Genomic DNA, 18,891 nt, shown 5'->3' on the forward strand with positions numbered 1-18,891 from the left:
CCCCCTGCCCCCTCCGGACAAGAGCGCTGGTTCTATTACTGTTATTACTATTACTATTACTATTACTATTACTATTACTATTACTATTACTATTACTATTACTATTACTATTACTTACTATTACTATTACTATTACTATTACTATTACTATTACTATGATTACTAGGATTATTACTCCTATCACTATTATTGCTATTAGCACTATTATCGCTATCATTACTATGATTACTCTTATTAATTAATAAATTAATGAACTATTAATGACCCCCTGCCCCCCCCGGACAGGAGCGCTGGTTCTATTAATATTGTTACTATTATTATTACTGTGATTACTACGATTATTACTCTTATCACTATTATCACTATCATTGCTATCGTTATTACTATGGTTACTTTTATTAATTAATTAATGAACTATTAATGATCCCCTGCCCACCCCCCCTCGGACAGGAGCGTTGCTTCTATTACTGTTACCACAATTACCATCACTATCACCATTACTACAATTATTACTATCATTACTAAAACTATTACTCTGATCAATATGATCACTATTATCGCTATCGTTATTACTATTATTACTCTTATTAACTAGTTAATTAATGAATTATTAATGACCCCCTCCCCTCCCCCGGACAGGAGCGCTGGTTCCATTACTACCATTACTATTATTACTATGATTATTACTCTTATCACTATTATCACTATTATCACTATCGTTATTACTACGATTACTCTTATTATCTAATTAATGAATAAATGAATTAATTATTAATGAGCCCCTCCCCTCCCCCGGACAGGAGCGCTGGTTCCATTACTATCATTACTATCATTACTATAATTATTACTCTTATCACTATTATCGCTATCATTATTACTACGATTACTCTCATTAACTAATGAATGAATTAATTATTAACGCCCCCTGCCCCTCCCCCGGACAGGAGCGCTGGTTCCATTACTATCATTACTATCATTACTATCATTACTATCATTATTACTCTTATCACTATTATCGCTATCATTATTACTACGATTACTCTCATTAACTAATGAATGAATAAATTAATTAATTATTAACGCCCCTGCCCCTCCCCCAGACAGGAGCTCTGGTTCCATTACTATCATTACTATCATTACTATCATTACTATTGTTACTATTATTACTATAATTATTACTCTTATCACTATTATCGCTATCATTATTACTACGATTACTCTCATTAACTAATTAATGAATGAATGAATGAATTATTAACGCCCCCGCCCCTCCCCCGGACAGGAGCGCTGGTTCCATTACTATCATTACTATTGTTACTATCATTACTATAATTATTACTCTTATCACTATTATTGCTATCGTTATTACTACGATTACTCTCATTAACTAATTAATGAATGAATTAATTAATTATTAACGCCCCCCTGCCCCTCCCCCGGACAGGAGCTCTGGTTCCATTACTATCATTACTATTGTTACTATTATTACTATAATTATTACTCTTATCACTATTATCGCTATCATTATTACTACGATTACTCTCATTAACTAATGAATGAATAAATTAATTAATTATTAACGCCCCCGCCCCTGCCCCGGACAGGAGCGCTGGTTCCATTACTATCATTACTATTGTTACTATCATTACTATAATTATTACTCTTATCACTATTATCGCTATCGTTATTACTACGATTACTCTCATTAACTAATTAATGAATGAATTAATGAATTATTAACGCCCCCGCCCCTCCCCCGGACAGGAGCGCTGGTTCTGGCGCCTGCGGGGCGGGCTCCTGGTTCCGGGCTCCCCCCTGCCCATCTCCCACCTCTGGCCGGGGCTCCCGGCCGGGATCGACGCCGCCTACGAGAGGAGCGACGGAAAATTCGTTTTCTTCAAAGGTGACCCCTCCCCCCGCACCTCGCCCCTCCCCCATCCACCTTTCGGCTTCTCTTCGGGGAGGGGGGGAGGGGGGGGTGGGGGGCGGCAGCGCGGGGGTTAAAGAAAAAAAAAAAAACAGAATTAAAAAAAAGAATTAAAAAAAATTAAATTAGAATTAATGAAATTAATTGTTAACAAAAAACAGAATTAAAAAAATTAAAAAATAAATAAAAAATAAAATTAAATTAGAATTAATGAAATTAATTGTTAACAAAAAACAGAATTAAAAAAAATTAAAAAATAAATAAAAAATAAAATTAAAGTAGAATTAATAAAATTAATAAATTAATTGTTAAAAAAACAGAATTAAAAAAAATTCAAAAAGAAATAAAAAATAAAATTAAATTAGAATTAATAAAATTAATTGTTAAAAAAACAGAATTAAAAAAAATTAAAAAAAAAATAAAAAATAAAATTAAAGTAGAATTAATAAAATTAATTGTTAAAAAAAAGAGAATTTAAAAGAATTAAAAAATAAATAAAAAATAAAATTAAAGTAGAATTAATAAAATTAATTGTTAAAAAAACAGAATTAAAAAATAATTTTTAAAAGAAATAAAAAATAAAATTAAAGTAGAATTAATAAAATTAATTGTTTAAAAAACAGAATTAAAAAATAATTTTAAAAAGAAATAAAAAATAAAATTAAAGTAGAATTAATAAAATTAATTGTTAAAAAACAGAATTAAAAAGAATTAAAAAAGAAATAAAAAATAAAACTAAAGTAGAATTAATAAAATTAATTGTTAAAAAAACAGAATTAAAAAAATAATTTTAAAAAGAAATAAAAAATAAAATTAAATTAGAATTAATAAAATTAATTGTTAAAAAAACCAGAATTAAAAAAAATTAAAAAAGAAATAAAAAATAAAATTAAATTAGAATTAACAAAATTAATTGTTAAATAAACAGAATTTAAAAAATAATTAAAAAAAGAAATAAAAAATAAAATTAAATTACAATTAATAAAATTACTTATTAAAAAAACAGAATTAAAAAAACAATTTTAAAAAAATTTACAAAAAAATTAAATTAAATTAGAATTAATAAAATTAATTGTTCAAAAAACAGAAATTAAAAAAATTAAAAAGAATTTTAAAAAAATTAAAATTAAATTAGAATTAATAAAAGTAATTGTTCAAAATGGAATTAAAAAAATAAAAAATAATTACAAAAAATTAAATTAGAATTAATAAAATTAATTGTTAAATTAATAAATTAAATTAATTGATTTATTATTTCTATAGTTAGAATTATTTTATGAAATTAATAAAGTAATTAATGAATTATTTTTTATTTAAAAGAAATAAAATTTAAAAAAAAAAGCTAAAAGAAAAATGTGAAAAAAATTACAAAAAAATATTGAAAAAAGTTTAAAAAAGAAATTGAAAAAAATTTGAAAAATAAAGAAAACAGTAAAAAAATATAAAAAAAAATTTAAAAATGACAGAAAATTTTAAAAAACATTTCAAAAGAAATTTAGAAGGATTAAATAAAAATATTTTAAAAATTAAAGAAAAATTGAAAAGAATGCAAAAAACTGTAAAAAAATTAAAAAAGAAATTATGCAAAAAAAATTATTTGGGAAAAAATTAAAGAAAACTTTAAAAAAAAATTAAAAAGCAAAAAAAATTTTAAAATATTAAAAAAAGGAAAAAAAATTAAAAAAGAATTAAAAATGAAAAATTGAAAAAAAATTAAAAATAATTTAAAACAAAATTTTAAAAAAATATTAAGAAAATTAAAAAAATTAAAAGAATATATTAAAAATTTAAAAAATATTTTAAAAGAATTAATTTTTTTTTTCTAAAATTAAAAATATTTCAAAATTTACAAAAATATTTTAAAAATTTTAAAAATTAAAAAAAATTAAAAAATTAAAAAATATTTTAAAATATAAAAAAATATTATTAAGAAATTAAAAATACATTTAAAAAAAAATCAAAAATATTAAAAAGCTTAAAAAAAATTTAAAAATTCTAAAAAAAATTTTAAAAATTAAAAAAACGATTTAAAGGAGATTTTTATTCGGGTTTTATTTTTTAAAGGAAGAAAAATTGGATTTTATTGGGGTTTTATTGGGATTTATTGGGGTTTTAATTGGGATTTATTGGTCTTTTATTGGGATTTTATTGGGATTTTATTGGGATTTTTATTGGGATTTTATTGGGATTTTATTGGGATTTTATTGGGATTTATTGGGATTTAATTGGGATTTTATTGGGATTTTATTGGGATTTTATTGGGATTTTATTGGGATTTAATTGGGATTTTATTGGGATTTTATTGGGATTTATTGGGATTTTATTGGGATTTTATTGGGATTTAATTGGAATTTATTGGGGTTTTATTGGGATTTTATTGGGATTTAATTGGGATTTATTGGGGTTTTATTGGGATTTAATTGGGATTTAATTGGAATTTATTGGGGCTTTATTGGGATTTTATTGGGATTTTATTGGGATTTATTGGGGTTTTATTGGGATTTAATTGGGATTTTTATTGGGATTTTATTGGGGCTTTATTGGGATTTTATTGGGATTTTATTGGGATTTATTGGGGTTTTATTGGGATTTAATTGGGATTTATTGGGATTTTTATTGGGATTTTATTGGAGTTTTATTGGGATTTTATTGGGATTTTAATGGAATTTTATTGGAATTTTATTGGGATTTATTGGGGTTTTATTGGGATTTATTGGGGTTTTAATTGGGATTTTTATTGGGATTTATTGGGGTTTTATTGGGATTTTATTGGGATTTTTATTGGGATTTTATTGGGGCTTTATTGGGATTTTATTGGGATTTTATTGGGATTTATTGGGGTTTTATTGGGATTTTATTGGGATTTTATTGGGATTTTATTGGGATTTTATTGGGATTTTATTGGGATTTTATTCGAGTTTTATTGCGATTTAATTGGAATTTATTGGGATTTAATTGGAATTTATTGGGATTTATTGGGATTTGATTGGAATTTTATTGGGATTTATTGGGATTTTTATTGGGATTTAATTGGGATTTTTATTGGGATTTTATTGGGATTTAATTGGGATTTTAATTGGGATTTTATTGGGATTTTATTGGGATTTTATTGGGATTTATTGGGATTTTTATTGGGATTTATTGGGATTTTATTGGGTTTTTATTGGGGTTTTTATTGCGATTTTATTTTTTTAATTTGTTTTTTATTGTTCTTTATTTTAATTTTTCTTTTTTTTTGTTGTTTCTTTTTTGTTTTTGTTTTGTTTTGGCTTTTTTTGGTTTTTTTTGTTTTTTTTTGGTTTTTTTGGTTTTTTTGGGTTTTTTTTTGTTTTGTTTTTTATTTTTGCTTTTAATTTTTTTATTTTGTTTTTTTTGTTTTTTTTAAATTTTTTTGGTGGATTTTTTATTATTCTTTCGTTTTTTTTTTATTTTTTTTTCTGTTCATTTTTTGGTGTTTTTTGGGGTTTTTTGATTTTTTCTTTTGTGTTTATTTTTTTGGTGGGGTTTTTTCGTTTTTTTTTTATTTTTGGGGTTTTTTTGTATTTTTTTTTGCTTGTTTTTTTGTTTTGTTCGGTTTTTGTTTCTTTTTTGTCTTTTTGGTTTTTTTTATTTGTTTTGGTTTGTTTTTTTATTATCTTTTGTTTTTTTGTTGTTTTTTGTTTGTTTTTCTGTTGATTTTTTCTTGTTTTTTTGGTTGATTTTTTGTTGATTTTTTCTTTATTTTATTTTGATTTTTTGTGTTTTTTTGTTGATTTTTGTTGATTTTTTCTTGATTTTTTCTTGATTTTACTTTGATTTTTTTTATTGATTTTTTTCTTGATTTTATTTTGATTTTTTATTGATTTTTTTCTTGATTTTATTTTGATGTTTTAATTGATTTTTTTCTTGATTTTATTTTGAGTTTTTGTTGATTTTCTGTTGATTTTTCTGTTGATTTCTGTTGATTTTCTGTTGATTTCTGTTGATTTTTATTGATTTTTTTTGTTGATTTTTTGTTGATTTTCTTTTGATTTTTAAATTGATTTTTTGTTGATTTTTAAATTGATTTTCTTTTGATTTTTTCTTGATTTTCTTTTGATTTTTTCTTGATTTTCTTTTGATTTTTCTGTTGATTTCTGTTGATTTTCTGTTGATTTTCTGTTGATTTTCTGTTGATTTTCTATTGATTTTTGTTGATTTTCTATTGATTTTTTTATTGATTTTTTGTTGTTTTTTTCTTGATTTTCTTTTGATTTTCTCTTGATTTTCTGTTGATTTTATTTTGATTTTTTTGTTGATTTCTGTTGATTTTTATTGATTTTTTTTGTTGATTTTTTGTTGATTTTATTTTGATTTTTAAATTGATTTTTTGTTGATTTTTTAATTGATTTTCTGTTGATTTTTTTGTTGATTTCTGTTGATTTTTGTTGATTTTCTATTGATTTTTTTATTGATTTTTTGTTGTTTTTTTCTTGATTTTCTTTTGATTTTTTCTTGATTTTCTCTTGATTTCCTCTTGATTTTCTGTTGATTTTATTTTGATTTTTTTGTTGATTTCTGTTGATTTTTATTGATTTTTTTTTGTTGATTTTTTGTTGATTTTCTTTTGATTTTTTTATTGCTTTTCTGTTGATTTTTCGTTGATTTTCTGTTGATTTTTTCTTGATTTTCTTTTGATTTTTTTTGTTGATTTCTGTTGATTTCTCTTGATTTTCTCTTCATTTCCTCTTCATTTCCTCTTCATTTTCTCTTCATTTCCTCTTCACCCTTTTCACATTTTTTTATATTTTCCTTCACTTTTTAACCACATTTCTCTCTATTTTTTTTTTCATTTCCCCCTCTTTCCCCCCCTTCTTCTTTTCTTTTCATTTTTTTTTTTCCCCCCCCTCCCCTTTATTTTTATTTTTTTTCCTTTTCCCTCCCCAGGTTCTCGCCACTGGGTTTTCCAGGAGGGGCTCCTGGCCCCCGGCTACCCCCGGCCCCTCTCCGAGCTCGGCCGCGGAGTCCCCGGCGACCGCCTGGACGCCGCTCTCCTCTGGCTGCCCAGCGGTCACACCTACCTGTTCCGGGGTGACAAGTGCGTCCTATGAACCTGCCAGGACCTTCCCGAAACCTCCCGCGAATTTTTTAGGAATTTTTTAGGATTTTTTTTTTTTTTTTTTAAGGATTTTTTTTTATGTATCTTCCAGGACCTGTCTTGAGTTTTCTGTGTAAGGTATTTTTCTTAGAATTTTTTAAATGCACCTTCCAGGACCTGTCTTGAGTGTTCTGTGAATTTTGAGGGATTTTTTTATAGAATTTTTTATGCACCTTCCAGGACCTGTATAACTTTCCTGTGAATTTTTAGGGATTTTTTTTCTTAGAATTTTTTATGCACCTTCTAGGACCTGTATCACTTTCCTGTGAATTTTTAGGAATTTTTTAATATAATTTTTTATGCACCTTCCAGGACCTGTCTTGAATTTTTCTGTGAATTTTTAGGGATTTTTTTTTTTTTAGAATTTTTTATGCACCTTCTAGGACCTGTATCACTTTCCTGTGAATTTTTAGGGATTTTTTTAATAGAATTTTTTTATGCACCTTCCAGGACCTGTCTTGATTTTTCTGTGAATTTTAAGGGATTTTTTTTTAGATTTTTTTTAATGCACCTTCCAGGACCTGTATCAGTTTCCTGTGAATTTTTAGGGATTTTTTTCCTTAGAATTTTTTATGCACCTTCTAGGACCTGTATCACTTTCCTGTGAATTTTTAGGAATTTTTTAATATAATTTTTTATGCACCTTCCAGGACCTGTCTTGAATTTTTCTGTGAATTTTAAGGGATTTTTTTTCTTAGAATTTTTTATGCACCTTCTAGGACCTGTATCAGTTTCCTGTGAATTTTTAGGGATTCTTTTTTTTAGATTTTTTTATGCACCTTTCAGGACCTGTCTTGAGTGTTCTGTGAATTTTTAGGGATTTTTTTTTTTTTAGAATTTTTTAAGCACCTTCTAGGACCTGTATCAGTTTCCTGTGAATTTTTAGGGATTTTTTTTTTTTTAGATTTTTTTATGCACCTTCCAGGACCTGTATCAGTTTCCTGTAATTTTTTTAGGAATTTTTTAATAGAATTTTTTATGCACCTTCCAGGACCTGTCTTGAATTTTTCTGTGAATTTTTAGTGATTTTTTTTTTCTTTAGAATTTTTTTATGCACCTTCCAGGACCTGTATCAGTTTCCTGTGAATTTTTAGGGATTTTTTTTAAGATTTTTTTTTATGCACCTTCCAGGACCTGTCTTGAGTGTTCTGTGAATTTTGAGGGATTTTTTATAGAATTTTTTAATGCACCTTTCAGGACCTGTCTGATGTTTCTGTGAATTTTTGAGGGATTTTTTTTCTTAGAATTTTTTATGCACCTTCCAGGACCTGTATCAGTTTCCTGTGAATTTTTAGGGATTTTTTGTTTAGATTTTTTTTAAATGCACCTTCCAGGACCTGCATCAGTTTCCTGTGAATTTTTAGGGATTTTTTTATAGAATTTTTTATGCACCTTCCAGGACCTGTCTTGAATTTTTCTGTGAATTTTTAGGGATTTTTTTTTTTTTAGAATTTTTTATGCACCTTCTAGGACCTGTCTTGATTTTTCTGTGAATTTTTAGGGATTTTTTTTAAGATTTTTTTTATGCACCTTTCAGGACCTGTCTTGAGTGTTCTGTGAATTTTGAGGGATTTTTTTTAGAATTTTTTTATGCACCTTCCAGGACCTGTATCAGTTTTCTCTGAATTTTTGAGGGATTTTTAAAGAATTTTTTTATGCACCTTCCAGGACCTGTCTGAGTTTCCTGTGAATTTTTAGGGATTTTTTTTTTTTTTTAGAATTTTTTTTTTAATGCACCTTCCAGGACCTGTCAGAGCTTTATTTTCTGGGACCTTTCTGCACCTTCCAGGACCTTTTCCGGAACCTTCTACGACCTCTTGGGAATTTCTGGGAATCTTTCCGGGCTTTTTTTTTTTTCTAATGCACCTTCCAGGACCTGTCCGAGCCTGTTTTTTTTTTTTGGGAATATTTTTTAGGAATTTTTGGGAATTTTTTGGTTTGTTTGTTTTTTTTTTTTTTTCCCGGGGTTCTTTCTGCACCTTCCAGGACCTTCTGGAACATTCCGGGACCTCTCGGGAATTTCTGGGAATTTTTTTGGGAATTTTTTTTTTTTTTTTTTAAATTCACCTTCCAGGACCTTTCTGGGCTCTTTTTTTTTTTTTTTTTGAACCTTTCAGGACCTCCCCAAATCCCCCCAAAATTCCCTCAATTTTTCCCCCAAAACTCCCAAAAATTTCTCCTCAAAAATCCCAAAAATCTCTCCCCAAAATCCCCCAAATTTCTCCCCCCAAAAACCCCAAATTTTTTCCCAAATTCCCCCCAAATTTTCCCTTTTTTTCCAATTTCCCCCCAATTTTTCCCAAATCCCCCCAATTTTCCCCCAATTTTCCCCCAAATTTCCCCAAATTTCCCCCAAATTTTCCCCAAATTTCCCCCAATTTCCCCCCAATTTCCCCAAATTTCCCCAAATTCCCCCAAATTTCCACAAATTCCCCCAAATTCCCCCCAAATTTCCCCAAATTCCCCCAAATTTCCCCAAATTCCCCCAAATTTCCCCAAATTCCCCCCAAATTTCCCAAATTTCCCAAAATTTTCCCCAAATCCCCCCAAATTTCCCCAAATTCCCCCAAATTTCCCCAAATTTTCCCGAAATTCCCCCAAATTTCCCCAAATTTCCCCCAAATTTCCCCAAATTTCCCCAAATTTCCCCGAATTCCCCCAAATTCCCCCGAATTCCCCCCAAATTTCCCCCAAATTCCCCCAAATTCCCCCCAAATTCCCCCCAAATTTTCCCTTTTTTTCCAATTTCCCCCCAATTTTTCCCCAAATTTCCCCAATTTTCCCCCAATTTTTCCCCAAATTTCCCCCAACCCCCCCCCAAAATTTTCCCATTTTTTTCCCAATTTCTTCCAAATTTCCCCAAATTTTCCCCATTCCCCCAAATTTCTCCCCAATTTTAACCTAAAATCCCCCCAAATTTGCCCCCAATTTTCCCAACCCCCCCAATTTTCCCCCAAATTCCCCCAAATTTTCCCCAAAATTTCCCCAAATTCCCCCAAATTTCTCCCAAATTTCCCCAAATTCCCCCAAATTCCCCCCAAATTTCCCCAAATTCCCCCCAAATTCCCCCAAATTTCCCCAAATTTTCCCCAAATTTCCCCAAATTTCCCCCAAATTCCCCCCAAATTCCCCCCAAATTCCCCCCAAATTTTCCCTTTTTTTCCAATTTCCCCCCAATTTTCCCCCAAATTTCCCCAAATTCCCCCAAATTCCCCCAATTTCCCCAAATTGCCCCAAATTTCCCCAAATTCCCCCCAAATTTCCCCAAATTCCCCCAAATTCCCCCAAATTTCCCCAAATTCCCCCAAATTTCCCCAAATTCCCCCAAATTTCCCCAAATTTCCCCAAATTTTCCCCAAATTCCCCCAAATTCCCCCCAATTTTCCGCCAAATTTCCCCAAATTTCCCCAAATTTTCCCCAAATTTCCCCAAATTCCCCCCAAATTCCCCCAAATTTCCCCAAATTTTCCCCAAATCCACCCAAATTTCCCCAAATTCCCCCAAATTTCCCCAAATTCCCCCCAAATTTCCCCAAATTCCCCCAAATTTCCCCAAATTTTCCCAAATTCCCCCCAAATGCCCCCCAAATTTCCCCAAATTCCCCCAAATTCCCCCCAAATTCCCCCAAATTTCCCCAAATTTTCCCCAAATCCACCCAAATTTCCCCAAATTCCCCCAAATTTCCCCAAATTTTCCCCAAATTCCCCCAAATTCCCCCCAAATTCCCCCAAATTTCCCCCAAATTCCCCCAAATTCCCCCAAATTCCCCCCAAATTTCCCCAAATTTCCCCAAATTTCCCCAATTCCCCCAAATTCCCCCAAATTCCCCCCAAATTTCCCCAAATTCCCCCAAATTTCCCCAAATTCCCCCCAAATTCCCCCAAATTCCCCCAAATTTCCCCAAATTCCCCCCAAATTCCCCCCAAATCCCCCCAAATTTCCCCAATTCCCCCAAATTCCCCCAAATTCCCCCCAAATTTCCCCAAATTCCCCCAAATTTCCCCAAATCCCCCCAAATCCCCCCAAATTCCCCCCAATTCCCCCAAATCCCCCCAAATTCCCCCCAATTTCCCCCCAATCCCCCCAAATCCCCCCAAATCCCCCCAAATCCCCCCAAATTCCCCCAAATTCCCCCCAAATTCCCCCCAAATTCCCCCCAATTCCCCCAAATCCCCCCAAATCCCCCCAAATTCCCCCAAATTCCCCCCAAATTCCCCCAAATTCCCCCCAATTTCCCCAAATTTTCCCCAAATCCCCCCAAATCCCCCCAAATTTCCCCAAATTTCCCCAAATTTCCCCAAATTTCCCCAGGTATTATCGTTTCAACGAGGCGCTGGGGGCCGTGGACCCCGAGTACCCCAAAAGCATCGAGGTTTGGGGGGTCCCCCCCGGACCCCGCGGAGCCTTCGTGGGGCCGGACGAGGGTGAGAGACCCCGACCCCAAAAAAAGAAAAGGAAAAGAAAAAAAAATCCTAAAAAAAAAAAAAAAAAAAAAATCCACCCCCCAAAAAAAAAAATTCACAAAAAAATCCCCAAAAAAAATTCACAAAAAAATCCCAAAAAAAATTCACAAAAAAATCCCCTCCCAGTTCCCTCCCAGTTCCTCCCAGTTCCTCCCAGTCCATCCCAGTTCCCTCCCAGTCCATCCCAGTTCCCTCCCAGTTCCTCCCAGTCCATCCCAGTTCATCCCAGTCCATCCCAGTTCCTCCCAGTTCCCTCCCAATTTCCTCCCAGTTCCCTCCCAGTTCATCCCAGTCCCTCCCAGTCCATCCCAGTTCCTCCCAGTTCATCCCAGTCCCTCCCAGTCCATCCCAGTTCCTCCCAGTTCATCCCAGTCCCTCCCAGTTCCTCCCAGTCCATCCCAGTTCCCTCCCAGTCCATCCCAGTTCCCTCCCAGTCCCTCCCAGTCCATCCCAGTTCATCCCAGTCCATCCCAGTTCCTCCCAGTTCCCTCCCAATTTCCTCCCAGTTCCCTCCCAGTTCATCCCAGTCCCTCCCAGTCCATCCCAGTTCCTCCCAGTTCATCCCAGTCCCTCCCAGTCCATCCCAGTTCCTCCCAGTTCATCCCAGTCCCTCCCAGTTCATCCCAGTCCATCCCAGTCCCTCCCAGTCCATCCCAGTTCCCTCCCAGTTCATCCCAGTCCCTCCCAGTCCCTCCCAGTCCATCCCAGTTCATCCCAGTTCCCTCCCAGTTCATCCCAGTCCATCCCAGTCCCTCCCAGTTCATCCCAGTCCCTCCCAGTCCCTCCCAGTCCATCCCAGTTCCCTCCCAGTCCCTCCCAGTCCTTCCCAGTTCATCCCAGTCCATCCCAGTCCCTCCCAGTTCCCTCCCAGTCCATCCCAGTCCCTCCCAGTTCCCTCCCAGTTCATCCCAGTCCCTCCCAGTTCATCCCAGTCCATCCCAGTTCATCCCAGCTCCCTCCCAGTTCATCCCAGTCCATCCCAGTCCATCCCAGCTCCCTCCCAGTACAAACCAGTAACCCCAGTCTCCCCCCCAGCCTTCACCTATTTCTACCGCTCTCACCTGTACTGGAAATTCGACAACTCCGCCCTGCGCCTCTTACCTGGCTACCCCAAATCCGCGCTCCGTGATTGGCTGAGCTGCCCGGGGCAGGCCCCGCCCACTTCCGATCCCGACTCACGTGACACTGACGTCATCGTGATGACGGTGGGGGCGGGGCCCGCGGCGGTGGCGGCGCCGCTGGCGCTGCTGGGATTGGCCGCCGCCCTGGTGGGCGTGGCCGCGCTCTGGAGGAGAAGGGGCGGGGCCAACGCGCACCTGCGCAGGTGTCAGAGGTCGCTGCTGCCCAGGGTGTGAGAGCGGCCCGAGCGGCTGGGCGCGGTCCTGGAGCACCTGGGCAGGTGTGTGACACACCTGGGCACACGTGTGACACACCTGGGCACAGCTGTGACACACCTGGGCACAGCTGTGGCACACCTGGGCACCGTGTGACACACCTGGGCACAGCTGTGACACACCTGGCCAGGTGTGTGACACACCTGGGCACACCTGTGACACACCTGGGCACACCTGTGACACACCTGGGCACAGCTGTGGCACACCTGGGCACACCTGTGACACACCTGGGCACACCTGTGACACACCTGGGCAACGTGCGACACACCTGGGCACACCTGTGACACACCTGGGCACAGCTGTGGCACACCTGGACACACCTGTGACACACCTGGGCACAGCTGTGGCACACCTGGGCACACCCACGACACACCTGGGCCCTGTGTGACACTCCTGGGCACATGTGTGACACACCTGGGCACAGCTGTGACACACCTGGGCACAGCTGTGGCACACCTGGGCCCTGTGTGACACACCTGGGCACACCCACGACACACCTGGGCCCTGTGTGACACACCTGAGCACACCTGTGACACACATGGACATGCCCCTAGAACACCTGGGCACACCTGTGACAAGCCTGGGAAAGTGTGTGACACACCTGGGCAGGTGAGTGAGACCCCTGGGCACCGTATGACACACCTGGACATGGCTCTAAAGCACCTGGGCACTCCCTACACCCACCTGGACACTCCCCAGACTCACCTGGACACACGTGTGACACACCTGGACACTCCCTAGACACACCTGGGTGCACTCCTAAATCACCTCGACACGCCCCAGACTCACCGGGACACACCTGGACACGCCCCTAAAGCACCCGGACATGGCTCTAAAGCACCTGGACACTCCCCAGACTCACCTGGGCACGTTCCTAAAGCACCTGGCCACTCCCTACACCCACCTGGACACACGGGTGACACACCTGGACACGCCCCTAAATCACCTGGACGCTGCCCTTGAATGGACTCGCCCACCCGGCTCACCTGGATATGTGCCTAAATCACCTGGACACGCCCCAGACTCACCTGGACAGGTCCCTAAAGCAGCTGGACACTCCCAATTTGCATGGACACGCCCCTTTGCCCACCTGGACACTCCCTAGACTCACCTGGACGCACCTGTGACACACCTGGACACTCCCCTAACTCACCTGGACACTCCTGATTTGCATGGACACATCCCTAAAGCACCTGGCCCCGCCCCTAACTCACCTGGCCCCGCCCTATGCCATTTTGCCACGCCCACTGCATGACCCCTGCCCCCCCAGGCCACGCCCCTTTCCCCATACATGGTGCTTCGATCAAGCCCCGCCCCTCCTGTGACCGGGGGCGTGGTTATGCAAATGAGGGCGGGGCCTGCGCTTCCTTTTATTTTCTTTTTTTTTTCCCCACCCCCCGGATTTTTTGTTTTTTTTTTTTTTTTTTACATTTTTTGGGAATTTTGGGAATTTTTCAGGTGGGGGAGGGGCGGGAGCTCCGCCCCCCTTCCCCTCCCAAATTTTTTTTTTTTTTTTTTTCCCCGCTGGACGGGAGTTTTGGGGAGGGGGGGAGGGGCAGAGTGAAGCCCCGCCCCCAATAATTGGGATTGGGAGGGGGGGGGGGGATTATTAATTAATTAATTAATTAATTGCGATTAATAAATGAATGAACTTAACTGGTGTGCACTGGTTACTTGGAACTCCATCCCAGTACAAACCAGTACAAACCAGTAACCCCAAATCCCTCCCAGTACAAACCAGTAACCCCAAACCCCCTCCCAGTTCATCCCAGTAACCCCAAACCCTCTCCCAGTACAAACCAGTAACCCCAAATCCCTCCCAGTTCATCCCAGTAACCCCAAACCCTCTCCCAGTACAAACCAGTAACCCAAAACCCATCCCAGTTCATCCCAGTAACCCCAAACCCTCTCCCAGTACAAACCAGTAACCCAAAACCCATCCCAGTTCATCCCAGTAACCCCAAACCCCTCCCAGTTCATCCCAGTAACCCCAAACCCCCTCCCAGTACAAACCAGTAACCCCAAACCCCATCCCAGTTCATCCCAGTAACCCCAAACCCTATCCCAGTATAAACCAGTCCATCCCAGTTGCTCAATCCTAGCTTTATTCTCCATATAAGGAAATGGGGGTGGGGTCGGAAGTGGGCGGAGCCGCGGCAGTGGGAGGGGCCAGTTCAGCTGTGGGGGGGGAAGGATTAAACCAGTTTAGCCCAGTATAAACCAGTAACCCCCAAATCCCTTCCCTGTTCATCCCAGTAAGGCCCAATTCCCATCCCAGTAAGAACCAGTAACTCCCAGTTTATCCCAGTCTCTCCAAACCCCCATCCCAGTACAAACCAGTAATGCCCAGTCCCCTTCCAGTCCATCCCAGTCCCTCCCAGTCCCCTCCCAGTCCAACCCAGTCCCTCACCTCTCCATACTGGTTTTTACTGGGATCTTCTTGGGGTCCCCCCGAAGCTTCGCGGCCTCCAGGGAGCGGCTCAGGGCCAGGGCCCTGTACTGGTTTGTACTGGGAGTTACTGGTTTGTACTGGTTTGTGGTCTGGGGTTATTGGGAGGGAACTGGGAAGGACTGGGGGGGGGGGGGGGGGGGGGTAACTGGTTTGTACTGGGAGGGGTTTGCAGTGACTGGTTTATACTGGAATGGGGATTGGAGTGACTGGTTTGTACCGGGATGGGGTTTGGGGTTACTGGTTTGTACTGGGAGGGGGTTTGAGGATACTGGGATGAACTGGGAGGGGGTCTGGGGTTACTGGGACGAACTGGGATGGGGTTTGGGGTGACTGGGATGAACTGGGATGGGTTTTGGGTTACTGGTTTGTACTGGGAGAGGGTTTGGGGTTACTGGTTTGTACTGGGATGGGGTTTGGGGTTACTGGGACGAACTGGGAGGGGTTTGGGGTTACTGGGATGAACTGGGAGGGGTTTTGGGTGACTGGGATGAACTGGGAAGGGGTTTGGGGTTACTGGTTTGTACTGGGATGGGGTTTGGGATTATTGGGGAAGTCACTGGTTCGTACTGGTTTTTACCAGTCCATACTGGTCTACACCGGTCCATACTGGTCCGTACTAGTTTCTACTGGTCCACACTCGTCTATACTGGTCCGTACTGGGTCATACTGGTCTATACCTGTCCATAGTAGTTCGAACTGGTCTCTACCTGTCCGTACTGGTCCCTACTGGTCCGTACTGGTCTGTACTGGTCCATACTGGTCTGTACTGGTCCATACTGGTCCGTACTGGTCCGTACTGGTCTCTACCTGTCCATACTGGCCCGTACTGGTCTGTACTGGTCTCTACCCATCCCTACTGGTCCCTACTGGTCCATACTGGTCCCTACTGGTCCGTACTGGTCCATACTGGTCCGTACTGGTCTGTACTGGTCCATACTGGTCCATACTGGTCCGTACTGGTCCGTACTGGTCCGTACTGGTCCATACTGGTCTGTACTGGTCCATACTGGTCCGTACTGGTCCGTACTGGTCTCTACCTGTCCATACTGGCCCGTACTGGTCTGTACTGGTCTCTACCCATCCCTACTGGTCCCTACTGGTCCATACTGGTCCCTACTGGTCCGTACTGGTCCATACTGGTCCGTACTGGTCTGTACTGGTCCATACTGGTCCATACTGGTCCATACTGGTCCGTACTGGTCCGTACTGGTCCGTACTGGTCCATACTGGTCCATACTGGTCACTCACCACCAGCTCTTGGTTCTGGCGCTGTCTCCGGAGCTGCCCCCGCCAGGGGGGGGAGGGGCGACCGTCTGGGGGGGGGGGGGGGGAGGGGAGGGGCAGGGTTGGGATCCCAAAATTCCCAAATTTTTTTCTCCCCAAAATTCCCCATTTTTGTCCCAAAAAAAATTCCCAATTTTCTCCCAAAATTCCCCATTTTTATCCCAAAAAATTCCCAATATTCCCCCAAAATTCCCCATTTTTATCCCAAAAAATTCCCAATATTCCCCCAAAATTCCCATTTTTTTATCCCCAAAAAATTCCCAATTTTCTCGCCTAAATTCCCCATTTTTATCCCAAAAAATTCCCAATTTTCCGCCAAAATTCCCCAATTTTATCCCAAAAAATTCCCAATTTTCTCGCCTAAGTTCCCCATTTTTATCCCAAAAATTTCCCAATTTCCCCCCAAAATTCCCCATTTTTATCCCAAAAAATTCCCAATTTTCCCCCAAAATCCCCCATTTTTCCTCCCAAAATTCCCCTTTTTTCCCCCCTAAAAAAAATTCCCCTTTTTTTTTTTTTTGTTTTTCTCCCAAATTTTCCCCAAAATTCCCATTTTTTCTTTTTTTTTTTTTTTTTAACCTGAAAAGCTCCAATCCGGAAGGTCCCGGAGGGGGCCGGGTCCGGATGAGCTCGGGGAGATTCCTTGGCTGGAAAAAAAAAAAAAAAAAACAACAAAATAAAAAAAATATTCCCCCAAAAAATTCCAAAATTTGGGAATTTCACCCCAAAATTCCTGCCGGGATTTAAAACAAAAACAAAACAAAACAAAAAAAAAATTCCAGGAAAAAAAAAAAAAAAAAAAAAAAGAAAAATTACCTAAAAAAATCTCGGAAAATGCCCCAAAATTCCATTTAAAATAAAATAAAATAAAATAAAATAAATTCCAAATCCTCCCCAAATTCCATCGAGAATTCCCGAAAATTTTGGGAAAAAATCTCCAAATTTTTTCAGAAATTCCAGGAAAAAAAGACCCAAAAAATTCCCAATTTTTCCTCAAAACATGATGAAAAAAAATTGATTAGAGCAAATTATTTTTATTATTATTATTATTATTATTATTATTATTATTATTATTATTATTGCAATTTCCCGCCAAATCTCATTCCGGAAGTTCCCACCACGACCGGAAGTCGCAGCGCCGGAAGTTTCAGCTTCTCCCGGAAGTCTCAGTCTCCGGAAGTTCCCGCTCCACCCTGAAGCCCCGCCTCTTTTCTACTCACGCCTCTCGCCATTGGCCGATCCGCTGAGGGGGGCGGGGCAAAGGCCGGACACAGCGAGCCTGGCGCTCCGCTAGGGGGCGGTAACAGAGGTCAATAATTCCTCCCTCCCCTCACAGAAGCCGCGCCCGGTCGCGCCATTTAATCCCTGCTTAGAGCCCCAAAAATCGCGATTAAACCCCACCCAGCTCCTTAAATCGCGATAGAAGCAAGCCCCAACTCCCTCCCTAGTTAAATCAGCCCTCCCCCACCCTCCGGTAGTCCGCCCGGGACGCACCGAGCCGGAGAACTTTGCGCGCCGCCATTTTAGACACGTAAGGATGTGACGTCAAAGCGTACAGCGAGCGTTTCCGGTCGTCGCTCAGTTGTACGGAATCTCTTACATGCGCGGCGCCATTAGAACGATAAAACCGAGTTCGGCGTCATCACTCGGATCAAAGCGACGCCATGTTGTACGGAATGCACCATGAGCACGCCAACTTGATTTATAATTAAAATTAGGTTTACACCGCCGCCGCGTTTTGTACGGAAATCCCAACAGAGCTGCGCGGCTTTTCCGGAGATTTTTGTGGAGTTTGAGACGTTTTAAGAGCGAGTTTTGTGTTCGAACCTCACGCGTTCCTTGGGGCACCGACTCCCACGGGCGCCATCGCCTTGTACGGAATTATTTACTCCTCACAGCCTCAGATTTGGCTGATTTTGATGCGGTATGTTCTCTCCGTACGGAGCTAACGACGCGCACCGCCATTTTGTACGGTAAAAAAAAAAAAAAAAAAAAAAAAAAAAAAAAAAAAAAAAAAACCCTCTCGGCGCCACCTTTACGCATGCGTGGCCGCCATGTTGTACGACTACCAGCATGCCGAATTGTTGTACAGAATAACCGGTAGCGTGCCGCCATTTTGTACAGGCCTACCAATAGCGTGCCGTCTGCTAATACAAGCTAACCAATAGCGTTCCCCCTTGTTTACCGACAAACCAATAGCGTGCATCCTTATTGAACGGCCCAACGTAGACGCGGCCATCTTGCCACTGCAACCG

General features: G+C 39.4%; 2 protein-coding genes across 2 annotated transcripts in view; one reads left to right on the top strand and one right to left on the bottom strand.

Moving 5' to 3' along the window:
• The window catches only part of LOC134055882 (matrix metalloproteinase-14-like), an 18,395-nt gene extending 3,531 nt beyond the window's left edge, over window positions 1-14,864 (top strand). The window contains exons 2-5 of the mRNA XM_062512352.1: window positions 1,765-1,903; window positions 6,833-6,983; window positions 11,355-11,467; window positions 12,542-14,864. Coding sequence (XP_062368336.1) covers window positions 1,765-1,903; window positions 6,833-6,983; window positions 11,355-11,467; window positions 12,542-12,861 — 723 coding nt within the window. The 3' untranslated portion in view covers window positions 12,862-14,864. The remainder of the gene's footprint in view (window positions 1-1,764; window positions 1,904-6,832; window positions 6,984-11,354; window positions 11,468-12,541) is intronic.
• Window positions 14,865-14,987: 123 nt separating this feature from the next.
• On the bottom strand, window positions 14,988-18,866 carry MRPL52 (mitochondrial ribosomal protein L52). Its single transcript, XM_062512377.1, has 6 exons — window positions 18,131-18,866; window positions 17,857-17,926; window positions 17,216-17,283; window positions 16,601-16,665; window positions 15,311-15,399; window positions 14,988-15,078 (listed from the first exon to the last, which is right to left on the bottom strand). The coding sequence occupies exons 1-6, from the start codon at window positions 18,156-18,158 to the stop codon at window positions 15,075-15,077; spliced, it is 324 nt and encodes a 107-aa protein (XP_062368361.1). The 5' UTR covers window positions 18,159-18,866; the 3' UTR covers window positions 14,988-15,074.
• Between the last annotated feature and the right edge of the window lie 25 nt (window positions 18,867-18,891).

The sequence above is a fragment of the Cinclus cinclus genome, chromosome 36 (genome assembly GCF_963662255.1).
Source record: "Cinclus cinclus chromosome 36, bCinCin1.1, whole genome shotgun sequence".
Classification (NCBI taxonomy): Eukaryota; Metazoa; Chordata; class Aves; order Passeriformes; family Cinclidae; genus Cinclus; species Cinclus cinclus.